We start from the raw sequence: 12640 nt of genomic DNA, 5'->3' as shown, positions 1-12640 counted from the left end.
CTACCATTGTAGTGCCTCTCTATAACCTACACTTTTGCTTTTTAAGCAAAAAAAAGGAAAGTCAAGTAAAAAAATATTTTTTGGTGGTAATCAATATTATACCACAAATGCTATCAACTGAGCTTAAATTGTATTGAACCCAAAATATTCCTTTAAACACCTTATACTGTTTTCCTTTATCAGGGTAAGGTCAAAACGATTCAACACAGATTGGTTTTACATCCAAATTTGCGTTGGATGTTAACACCTTTACAATGAATATGCACAAGTGTTGTGCAGACCGCACTGTAAACGCTGTTCCCTTACAAGTCTGTCAATTTGACGCTGTGTTAGTAGCTGATGCTGTGGGAGCTCCTCCTAAGGGCAGCGGCCTTGAAACCCTTTACCATCACGCCAATTTGATTGGCTGGTGACACTTAGTGCACTCCCATGCTTTCCTCATTTTAGGCATAAAAGCCTGAGCCCTGCACCACACCATCAGAATTGTCCTCTTTCAGCGTTGCAGAGAGATATTTCACGCTCTGGAACCCTAGCGAGTAGAGCTCCTTCTTCTCCTTGTGTGCTCTTGCAAAAAACATTTACTTAAAACTCTTTCATTTTTATTTAAATTGTGTTATACTGAGTATACTGAACAAACTAAAAGAATTTAGCAGAAATGTCATTTTAAATATGGAAATGTTTCAGTGTTTTCCATCTTGTGAGTGATATATCCCTCTGTCAGATGGGCAATAGCACTGTTTTTAAAGCCTGACACTGAAGCAGCACTTGTGGTCTGATTTTGTTAACTGTGAATGCATGAAACTCTGAGCACTGCGCTCACAGCCCGCTTTCATTGAGAAAGTTAAAACCGGTCGGCCTACTTTCTGCTTCATTTCTTCTGTACCTACCAAGGGACCACATGAAGGAGGTGCACGAGGACGGGATTTTGTAAAAGGAGATTATGAGGTGGATTTGTCGGCAACACATGCCTTGCACATCTCTGCTCCTCCATATACAGCATCTTCAAGCTTTTGCCTGTGACGACGTGGCACAATGATCGATGCACATGGTTCTATAACATTTGGCAATGAGAATTATTAGGAAGATGCTATACCGCTTGATGCCTCTAATGCTGAGACCGTGCTGGTGTCATTACATCGTTCATTACATCGCCTGGGACTGTTCTTTCCCGAGCTGCACGACCAACTGGTGAAGACATGGCCGGTAAAGACTTGGTTCTCAGTGTGAACTGCAGCATGATTACATTATACCTTTAGATTTTGTTTTATACTGCTTTGTTGTGGTTTATGCAGTAACATTTAGAAGCTTGATTTATGAGTTTTTTTTTATTCATCTAAAATTATGTTTATCACCATCGTTAAGTTTTCATCCTGTGTAATCAATGTTAGGAGATGGTGCAGATGGTGTTGTGTTAAAGGGATAGTTCATCCAAGATATGCCTTCATTTTACTCACCTTTATGCCATCCCAGATGTGTTTTACTTACTTTCTTCTGCTGAACACAAACAAATAATATAAATATAAAAAAAAATTATTAAAAAACAATATATATATATATGTCCATACAATGCAAGTAAATGGTGACAAAAACTTTGAAGTTCCAAAAAGCATATAAAGGCAGCATAAAACTGGGCAGAGAGGACAATTTATAGCACCTATTGATCTGTTTCTCACCCACACTTATCATATCACTTCTGAAGACATGGATTAAACCACTGGAGTCAAATGGATTGTACTTTTATGCTGCCTTTATATACTTTTTGGGCCTTCAAAGTTCTGGTCACCATTCAATATGTGCATTGTATGGGCATACATAGCAGAGACATACTTCTTAAAATCTTCGTTTGTGTTCAGCAGAAGAAATTAATTCATACACATCTGTGATGCCATGAGGGTGAGTAAATGATAAGAGCAATGTCATTTTTGGGTGAACTATCCCTTTAATACTTTGTAAACCCTGATATGTAGGCTGCTGTCAATACAAAAAGTCCATAAATAGAATCAAGTTCTAGCATGTTCTTTATACATGTGTAGTGCAGAGATCAAGGAAACATTAGCAAAACTACACTATCACTACACCAACTTATCAACTAAACAAGGACATGAAATTCAGACAAACACAGTGGTGATTTAATAATGATTTAATAAATTATGGCCTCAAAACAAATAAAGGTGCAAAAACAATATTCAAAAGACATTTCTGACACCGTATTTTAAATCATAGAAGCATACTAGCATCTAAGATCAAGCAATCAATTTGACAACTTCAGAAATCAGGACCTCCTGAGAGAATGCATATATACGTATAAAACTCTCCCCACCCCACATTAAAGACTTGCCTCTTATCTGCATTTTAGCACAAAACAGTTCTGGCATCTATCAAAACTGTAGACTTGCACTACAAAAATACATTTCTTATTCAATATTTTTGTCTTGTTTTCCAGTAAAAATATCTAAACTTTCGTAAAACAACATAAATTTACTTGAGAAGCAAAATTGTGAAAGATAATAAGACTTGTGAATATATTGTATTTGCAATAATAGGCAATTAGGTTTTTCTTAATTTAACCATAAACCTCACTACATTTTGTTACATTCATGCTAAACACAATAATAATAATAATAAATAATAATAATAATAATTCAAGATATATTCTCTGAAAACATCTCACAATATCTTTTTTCTTCTCAAGTAATGTATTTTATAAGGATGTTAAAATATTTTATTATAAACAAGACAAAAATATTGATTAAGATTTATATATATATATATATATATATATATATATATATATATATATATATATATATTTATATTATTTCCTGCTTTTCTTTATTATTTGGTCCAAATCATCAATTTCAAACACTTTTTTATATAATGAAATAAATTAATATGGTGGCACAATTATATTTTTGTCTACTAAACTAATTTCAAACATTTAAGAATACCCCTTCTGATCAAAAGATTTTTAAGATCATGAGAAACACTTCAGTCAAGTGCTTCAAAAGTTTTGACCAGTAGTATACTGCTGATACAAATGATTACTCTTGATTATCAGGAGCTGATGTACCAGCGTAAATCTGAGCGTGACTAAAGTTGTACCGTGAAAGTTACACATATATTTACAGTACAAGGCATGTCTGTGCTCATAGTTTTGAGAAATGAAGTCACACATAGACTGTTTCCTAGAAACTGTGTGTTTCCTTTGAATTAAAATGTCAAGATTATTACTCCAGTGAGGAGAACTACAATAACACACATATATACTGTATGAAAATTGCACATTTTAAAAATATTTGAACTGATGTGTTACCTATGTGGAGTTGAAGTCACAAAGCATCTATGCCACTAAACACTAGCTCCTTTAAAGGGATAGTTCACCCAAAAAGGACCTTTCATTGTATCATGAAAGTAGATGGTAAATGAGGCTAACATTCAAACATCTCATTGTGTTCCATGAAAGAAACAGGTTTGGAACAACATGAGTAAATTAATTTGCATTGTGTGATCTATCCTTTAGGAGGTACAGTACTGTATAGTGGATATCCGTTCATGCAAACTTTGTTTGCATAACAAATAAGCAAATTTATTGCATGTCTCCAAAACAAAAAATGATGACAGCACATGAAGTCAAGTCTATCTCCACTCGGACCCCAGAGCTGCCATTTCATCTATGGTCTGTAAAGTTCTTTTGCAGTGAAGCAGCAAAAAACACAGCCAGCTCTGCTTATTTGGTTGATGTGTCCATGAATGTAAGATCGTGTGACCTCTTAGGCCACTTAAAGCTACAACTCTTGCTGACAGTTTTGCATTGTGATTTGATGTATAAATATGTATGCTGGTAGTTGTAGCTGTTATATTGGCAAATGTATGCACAATGATGTGTGGTTTGGCAGCATGGGGCGCTCTCTGCACATGAGAATCCAAAGGACCATAGAAGCAGGTGATGAGGAGGAATAAACGATGACGAAGGATCATCTCATTTGGCTCCTCACTTAAACAAAACATTTTTAACAAATGTTAGAGATTGTGTAGAAATAAGATGAAGGAACTGTCCACTCAAAAATGAAAAAGTCTTATTTTTGAAAGTCATTAGGGATAGTTCACCCAAAAATGAAAATTCAGACATTGTTTACTCAAACCTGTGTTGTTATAAACATATACGACTTTATTTATTTTTCTTAACACAAAGGGAGATATTGTGAAGAAATGTTGTGCTCAGTGATGTCATACAGTGGCAGTTTATAGTGACCACCTCTTCAAGCTTCAAAAGGACACAAAAGTGTAATTCAAAAGTCTAATAAATTATCCCATGAGACTCATGATTGCTATGGAAGTATACGATAAGGTTTGAGAAACAAACTGAAATCTAATGTATTAGAAAATGTTCACTGACCATTGATCTCCTGTATGCGTTCACGACAGGGCATGATAGCAACAGTTTACGCAGCCCCCTCGCCGCATTGGGGTGTTCAAGCGAAAACTAGTTTTTATGATCTAATGATGTCTCCACAGTGATAGTGACAACAGAACACAACACAGCTGCACACAAAACAGAGAACAGAACTTACTAAACATGTCCGAAGAGTTTGTAGTCAAAGAATATATGCATTTCTATGCCCAGCCTTTTTGGACCGGTGCCAGTTCACAGTGGAAGGAGTTATCCACGCAATGCTGAAAATCAAAAACAAGCGATCGGTAGATTGTATCATCGCTCATCACTGGTGGTTAGGACAAAAACTCTGATTACCAAAGGAAATATACCTTTTATCGTGTGCCGTTTGCTGTCAGGTTAGGACATGGTGTGACAGTGGCTGCCTGTAGCCTCCTCTCTGTTTGATTTCTGAGTACTCTGTTCAATTTTTTTAAGGCCGGGCATAGAATTGCATCAATTCTTTGACTGCAAACTCTTCAGACATGTTTAGTAAGTTCTGTTCTCTGTTTTATGTGCAGCTGTGTTGTGTTCTTTTGTCACAATCGCTGTGGTGGACCTGTTTTTAGATAAACAAATTCAGTTTTCGCTTGAACGCCCCAATGTATGGAGGGGGCTGCATGAACTGTTGCTCTCGTGCCCCATCATGAACGTACCAGATCAACGGTCAGTGAACATTTTAATAATACATTCGATTTTGGTTTGTTTTGCACCAAACCTTATCATACGCTTTCATAACAATCATGAGTCTCATGGAATAATTTATTTGATTTTAGAATTATAATTTTGTGTCCTTTTGAAGCTTGAAGATGTGGTCACCATAAACTACCATTGTATGACATCACTGAGCACAACATTTCTTCACAATTTCTCCCTTGTGTTAAGAAAAAGAAAGAAAAGCATATAGGATTATAACGACACAGAGGTGAGTAAACAATGACTGAATTTTCATTTTTGGGTGAACTATCCCTTTAACCTCAAATAGACTTAAAATCTTTTGCCATCAAAATAGCTTTAATTTTTGTTTGTCTTATGCACACATGATATCAATATTTAAACATCAAAATTCATAGTTATTAGCAAAGAATAATAGTAAGTAACAAAGGCAGTAGTAATAGTTATAAAGTTAATAAAGGGTTTACGGAGCAACTACTGGACGTAACTATTTGCACTGGCTATTTGCTAAACATATGCTACATTAACCAATTATTACCAAGTATTCCAGAGAAGCGTGTAATAAAACCTTAATAATATATTAATAACTTATTATTAATTACTGTAATTTAATAACGATTAACTATCACTTTTGACAATACACTATCACATCCAATACATCCCAAGAGATCCAATCCATTAACTGTAATACTAATGCACAAACTTACAAAGTAGACGTCCAGCACTGAATCATCATCTCGCTCTATGTCCATGGTGCTTTGCTCGGATGACAGACAGATGGCGCTGTCATCCAATGTGAAAGTTGAGCAGGAAACAATGCCACTTCTGATCCGCAAAGAAAACCACACCAATGAATTAAAAAGCGCAATGCCAAGTTAAGAGTCCTCAAAATGCAACTGCAAAAATGGATGGTCTCAAAATATTAATTAGCATTGTGTGTTTGCAGTGATCTGAGGAAATATGTTTGGGCTTGTCAATTTGTTTATGAAAAACAGACTGAGAAAGAGCATGTCAGCTGTAATATTTCTTGTGGCTATGACATATTTCAGACACTGAGGGTATTCAATAACACAGGCTTGTCCTGTACATAATCAAACATTTTCTAGAATTCATCACAGGTCAGAGTGTTTTTTTAACCCATCAGTACACTTTTCAATTGGTTAACTAGCTTCACACAACATAGTAAGTCATTCCAACTAGGGTTGGGCAGTTAAATGATCCCAAAATCGATTTATAAAATCCTAAGATTGATCTTTTACTTTAAAGTTTACGTCAGTTTTGGTTTTGTTAATTATTATGTCTGTTAAATAGCATTTGAGCCTGCTCCGTTTGGGCCCTGTTGTTCATTTTTTTAATTAATATGTTCGTAATGTACCAGTTTAGAAGGTTCCCTGTATAATTTACAACATTAGCTGAGAGAGAATTTCTTTCACATGTAATGTAAGCAAAATGGACATTATAACTGAAATATAGTCTACCCAAATGAATCAGGATTTAATCAAATAGTTTCTAAATCATAATCAAACCAAATCAAATCAGGATACCCAGCCCTAATTCAAACTGTAAATATCCTTTAGAAAGTTTATTTGTTGTAAAATAGATTTTTAGGCCACATCCACATTAACACATTTTGAAAACACATACATTTTTGATCCTCTAATCGACACTAGAACATTATCGCATACTTTGGAAAATGATGAAGTTAGGAAACTGAACACAGAGTTTTCAAATAACAACGGATTAGTGAAGATGTGGCCTTAGATTTTCCAAAGAACATATGAGTGTGCAATACACCTTCCCATACAAAAACCGACAGTTAAAGGCAAATTTGCTGCAATTTGACACTCGTTTTTTTCACGTGCAAATGAGCTTGTGATTTGCCACAAATGTTTGGCAGACGTTTGCAGCTCTTCGCCAGAAGGGGTGAGCCTGCAGCAAACCTTTGGCTCACAAAAAACAATCTGCCACAAAGCTCATTTGCATGTGAAAAAAATCAATGGCAAATTTGCCACGAACTCTAGATTTTTGTAAGGGTTGCTATGTGTTTGCGAGGGTGTTCTTGGTAGTTGCTAGGTGGATGCTTACTGGGCAAGTCAAAAGACCCCATCTCCAAGTATTTATGATATTATTAATTATCACACTTTTTTCCACCCATTTTATCATCTGCTATTGCTTAGTAACAGCACACCTCTCCTCAACATAGCATATCATTTGAGGTATCATTCAGCACCACTAATTATTATATCATATTGATTAAGTCAAAGATAACAGCTGACAATGTTATGTAACTCAACAATCATTGTTTAAGCTCAGGAACACCAAATGTTCCCTTCTATGTCATAAAACTACCACCATTATATCCTTCCTTAACAAGCAGGTGAAATATTTATGAGGTCTTTTTATGGGAATTCCATTTAAAACAGGTGTGTGTCCATGGTGGGGATACCAGTGAAAACCACACACAAAGAATCAAACAACACGCCAACTGTAGCATCATACAGGAAATTTATCATAAAGAATTAAAGGGACAGCTCACCCAAACATAAAAGTTAACTCGTCACTCTCATGTCCAAACCTGCACAACTTTCTTCTGCATAACACAAATACAGGTGTTTAGCAGAATGCTCTTTCACAAGCAGCTCTTTTCCATACAATGAAAGCGGGTGGTGACCAGCGGCTGTAAAGCTCCAAAAAGAACCATAAAAGTATGATAAATGAAAAACAAACAACTCATGCTCTATATTCCAAGTGTTCTGAATCCAGTGAGAAACAGACCAAAATATTGCAATAAATAACTCCTTTTGTGTTTCACAAAAGAATGAAAGTCATTGACGAGAAAGTGAACTATTCCTTTAAATGTAGCATTGTTTGACTATAGTCTCAAGGAGTTGGATAGTTCAGTGTCTCTGTGGATGAAATAGGAGGGTAACAGGTTTGTGTCAGGTTTATGGGTTTGAATGATGCTAAGGGTCAGCATGTTTGTAATATGTGTGTGAAAGGTGTCACCTTTTGTTTGATCTGGCCTCCAGGTAGTGTGGGGGTGAGACGAATACTGGGGGCGGGGACAGGGTGTGGTTCAAGGAAGAGGCCTCATATGGATAATGAGTTTGAGGAACCAGGTCAGGACGGTTATAGGACCAAAACACTGTGGTAGGAGATGATAAAGAGATCATATGAGATGGGAACTCATATATTGAAAGAGTTACAATATGCTTCAGATTTAAATTAAATACAGTACTGTCTGTACCATTACAATTACACTTGCAAAGTTATGATTCATATCAGCAGCATCTTTGAACTGAAGACTACTAATACAGCAGCACAAAAGATGTTGAGAATGCAGTAAGTTGAATGAGGAAGAAATGACTGTCTGGAATGTCAGCTTGTTTTTCCTTGTTGTTCATGCAATAACATAGCAGAAACTTCCTATTCACAAATGTAAACAGCAACAGAACTTACGTATGTTTGCAAGTAATTTTGTTTGCATTTATCTTGGGTAATGTAATGAGATGCAGATTATTGTATGAGTTTGTGTGTGTGTGTGTGTGTGTGTGTGTGTGTGTGTGTGTGTCTGTGCGGGGGGTGGGGGTGTACTTGGTAGGGCAACAGAGACACAAATCTTTATATTTTGAAGGGTTTATATCATACTTTTTTAATATCTATAATTTAGTTTTTTTATGTGCTGAAAACAGACTATATTCCACCCTCTCTCTCTGACCCTTAAAATACAAGGGGCCAATTTTTAGTTGCTGTGACTTTAGAGGTGCACTTTTTTTTTTTTTCACAATTTTCTCAGTTATACTCCTAAAGAAATGAATTGCAATTTGAAACACATTTATATAATCATGATGGCTCACAAGAGAACTCAAGTTATATCAGTAACCTTATAAAAAGTGATTTAGTGTTCACTGAGAGGGTCCCTTCATGGTGGCTGCCACATTAGGATCACATGACCAGCCGAATACTGATCGTTTAATCTCAGTAACCGCCCTGTTATTGGACACTTTCCCTCGTGGATTAAATTAATCATGGCTAACTGTGAGTAGTGAATTTATAAAATGGCATTTTTAACTGAAAAATTTTGCATTTGAATGATGCTGCATTGGTGCATTTAGGTGTCAGTGCAACAAAAACGTACTAGTGCAGCCTTAAAGGAACGTTTGGGGTTCAATGCAAGTTAGCTCAATCGAAGTCATTTGCGGCATAATGTTGATTACAACAAAACATAAGGCACTTACAATGGAGACATAAACATTATTCGTGTTAACATCATTTTTGTGTGATAAAATCAGGTATTTTCCAGCATTACGGTGTTTACCAGATTACAAGTAAAATCTGTAATACTGAATATAACTTTACACAGGTAAGGTTTGTAAGAGATCATAATAAGCACATATAATATTAATATCTTGTGGCTATACTTTTGAAACACTGTGTATTTTAATGTTTATGGACTGGCCCCCATTCACTTCCATTGTAAGTGCCTTACTATAACTGCCATTTCTTTGTTTTAAAAAAATGTAATCAAAATTAAGTCAAGATTGTTTATGGTAATTAACATTATGTCATAAATGCTGTCAACTGAGCTGAATTTATATTGACCCAGAACATTCCTTGAAAAAAACCCACCTTTGCATGTGAGATGATAGAGGCTAATATTTTCTGTCATGTCCTAATGTATTAGGTTTGTTTTTTATTGCCTAATCTTTCAATATAAGGCTCTTTGCAAAGCCTACATTACATTGTGACAGATTCAAAAATGATCCGCACTGAAATGTGCCACATAAAACGTTCAAGTCAGACTGAAATGATCAGGGACTTTTTACGAAATTTCTTGGTTTTAATGTTGGAATTCTTCAGAAAAATATGTAAAGCAGAAGGTGCTACACAAAGCCAGGAAAAGAATTGGCTAACTTTTCCAGACATTATCATTAGTTATTTTGGTCTTTAGGAATAATAATATCTAGCCTGCATTCTCTTTATTACCTCACCATGACTGTGCATGCCACATTTTTAAACACCCAAAAGGTGCAATTTATGTGTAAAAATCTGAAAGTTGCAGAAGTTCAGAACAAGTAATAAATGCTCTATTTGGCCTGAGGAGTAAGTTTGTAGTTCTACAAGTTATAGTATGTTTCCATATTTCATCAAGCTTTTATAAAAAAAAAATAAAAAAAATCAGAATAGCAATTTGATTCCTCATACTATGACCCCTTTAATGCAAAAAAAAATTACAAAACGTACTCAACATACTCAAACCTTTCTCTTAATAGATCAACACAGTCATTGCTGCCCACCTTGTCCATCTAGACTGGCTAGACTATGGGCTCCTGCAATTCTGTCCACCCTCTCCTCACCCTTCTCCTCCTTCTGTGTGGAAAGCACCTCCTGAGAGGAGAACTTCAGCGCAGATATGGAATTCCGTGCCCTTTTGCTCGGGGAGAAACGATTTGCTGCAGGTGCAAAGCAACAGTTTTGGAGAGCAGAAAAAGAAGGGAACAAAAGCTAATTAAGTTGTCTTAATTTACTAAAAATATTATGATGTAACTCTCCACTAACTGTTCCCTGGCAGCGGCCAATTAGACCATGAAATGAAATCTCTGCGCTCAACATCATTAGAAGGCATAAAAATGTATTGGAATTCTGCTATATATTGATATAGTTGATAAGAATGAGATTAAAATGATGAATGAAAATGAAAATGAAAATCTATCTATCTATCTGGATAGAGAGAGGATGGATAGATGGATGAATAGAGAGAGAGGATGGATGGATGGATATTCTCTCTTTATCTATCCATACTCTCTCATCCATCCACCTGCCCGATGACCCACCCACCCACCTACCTACCTACCTACCTACCTACCTACCTACCTATCTATCTATCTAGCCATCCATCCATCCATCCATCCATCATACCTCGCTCTATCCATTCATCCATACTCTCTCTCTCTCTCTCTCTCTCTCTCTCTCTCTCTATTGCCTAGTAACTAGTCAGAACCATCTAGCAAACACCCACAACACCTTAGCAACAGCTTAGTACATAACCCTCAAACTGCAATCTTTAAAGACCAATTCAAACTGCATAAGGCTTTCAAATTTCAAGGATTTTAACAGTTTTTTTTCTTTGTTAGTTAACATTCAATGTTTTTCTTGACTAACTTTACTTTTCTATAAAAGAAAGCAAAACTTCCCTTACTTTCGGGTTCTAATTCTTAATTCTAAGTGGTATTTTTGAATGCCAACATATCCAATGCAGAACTAATGACCCAAAGATAGCATACAGGGCAAGTTTACACTCAATCTAAAAACATAGATATGTCATGCAAACAGAACGAACATATCTTGTTGACTTACGCTGAATCTTCCGAAATACTCTGGTGCTCATGAACTTGAGAAATCTGTTTGCATAGAAACCTGGTCGGTGCACAGACACTGTATCCTAGGAGAAAGAGAATATGAGAGCATACAATTAAACAGGGAAACATCTTTAATTACCCAGCGGTATGAATAGCCTATTCATAAGCACAGATATGAGCCAAATAGACTTACACCATCATAGACGAGTGCCTTCCACGAGTGTTCTAACTTCTTCATGAATCTTGAGGTGAAATGAGAAATATTGTTAGGAATAAGGGAGTTTACTGTAAAGACTGTGTAAAGAGCTAAAATGAAGACAGCTGACATATGACATGATTTTCAGATTTTTGCCAGTCTCACCTGTAAGACTGTAAAATGTCGATTATGCCAAGAAAAATAAGTAGTTTCTCATCCCTGTGTGTTCTTGCAGGAATACCGCCCATTCTGAAGAAAAATAAACATTTGCATATTATGTTTTTATTTACATATACCAATGAAAATTCTCTCATTATTTACTCACCCTAGATGTGTAGGATTTTCTTTCTTCTGCAGAACACAAACAAAGATTTTTAGAAGAATATCTCATCTCTGTAGATCCATACAATGCAAGCGAATGGTGGCCAGAACATTTTAGTATATAAAGGCAGCAAAAAAGTAACCCACACCTATCATATTGCTTCTGAAGATATGGATTACTCCACTGAAGTATGGATTACTTTTTTGCTGCCTTTATATACTTTTTGAGCTTCAAAGTTCTGGCCACCATTCACTTGCACTGTATGGACCAACAGAGATGAGATATTCTTCTAAAAATATTTGTTTGTGTTCAGCATATAAAAGAAAGTCATACACATTTGGGCAAACTATCTATTTAACATGTCCCCCCTATGTGTTTTATTTAACATTTAGTAGACACTTTTATCCAAAGGGGCTTACAGTGTATTCATTCTATACATTTTATCAGTTTGTGTGTTCCCCAGGAATCGAACCCATGATCTTGCTGTTGCTAGCACAATGCACAGTATGACAAATACTGCCATTATGTATGAATTTAAATAATACATATTTTTTGGACAAATAGTAATGAGAATTGGAAGGGGGAAAATGCTTAATTGTCATGAAAAAATGTCACAATAAAAAACAATCTTTACATTTTGGGGTTAAATATTACCT

The 12640-nt window shown here is 35.7% G+C and overlaps 1 protein-coding gene across 1 annotated transcript in view; it reads right to left on the bottom strand.

The window, feature by feature from the left end:
* Positions 1-2826: 2826 nt before the first annotated feature.
* Positions 2827-12640, bottom strand: part of pip5k1bb (phosphatidylinositol-4-phosphate 5-kinase, type I, beta b) — a 59653-nt gene continuing 49839 nt past the window's right edge. Inside the window, exons 9-15 of the mRNA XM_052094277.1 lie at positions 11828-11911; positions 11660-11708; positions 11465-11549; positions 10405-10560; positions 8114-8252; positions 5815-5932; positions 2827-3994 (exon numbers count right to left, since the gene is read on the bottom strand). Of these exons, the coding sequence (XP_051950237.1) occupies positions 3992-3994; positions 5815-5932; positions 8114-8252; positions 10405-10560; positions 11465-11549; positions 11660-11708; positions 11828-11911 (634 nt within the window). The 3' untranslated portion in view covers positions 2827-3991. The remainder of the gene's footprint in view (positions 3995-5814; positions 5933-8113; positions 8253-10404; positions 10561-11464; positions 11550-11659; positions 11709-11827; positions 11912-12640) is intronic.

This window comes from Xyrauchen texanus, chromosome 27 (genome assembly GCF_025860055.1).
Source record: "Xyrauchen texanus isolate HMW12.3.18 chromosome 27, RBS_HiC_50CHRs, whole genome shotgun sequence".
Lineage (NCBI taxonomy): Eukaryota > Metazoa > Chordata > Actinopteri > Cypriniformes > Catostomidae > Xyrauchen > Xyrauchen texanus.
The sequence above is the reverse complement of the archived record's forward strand: the minus strand, read 5'-3'. Positions and strand labels throughout refer to the sequence as shown.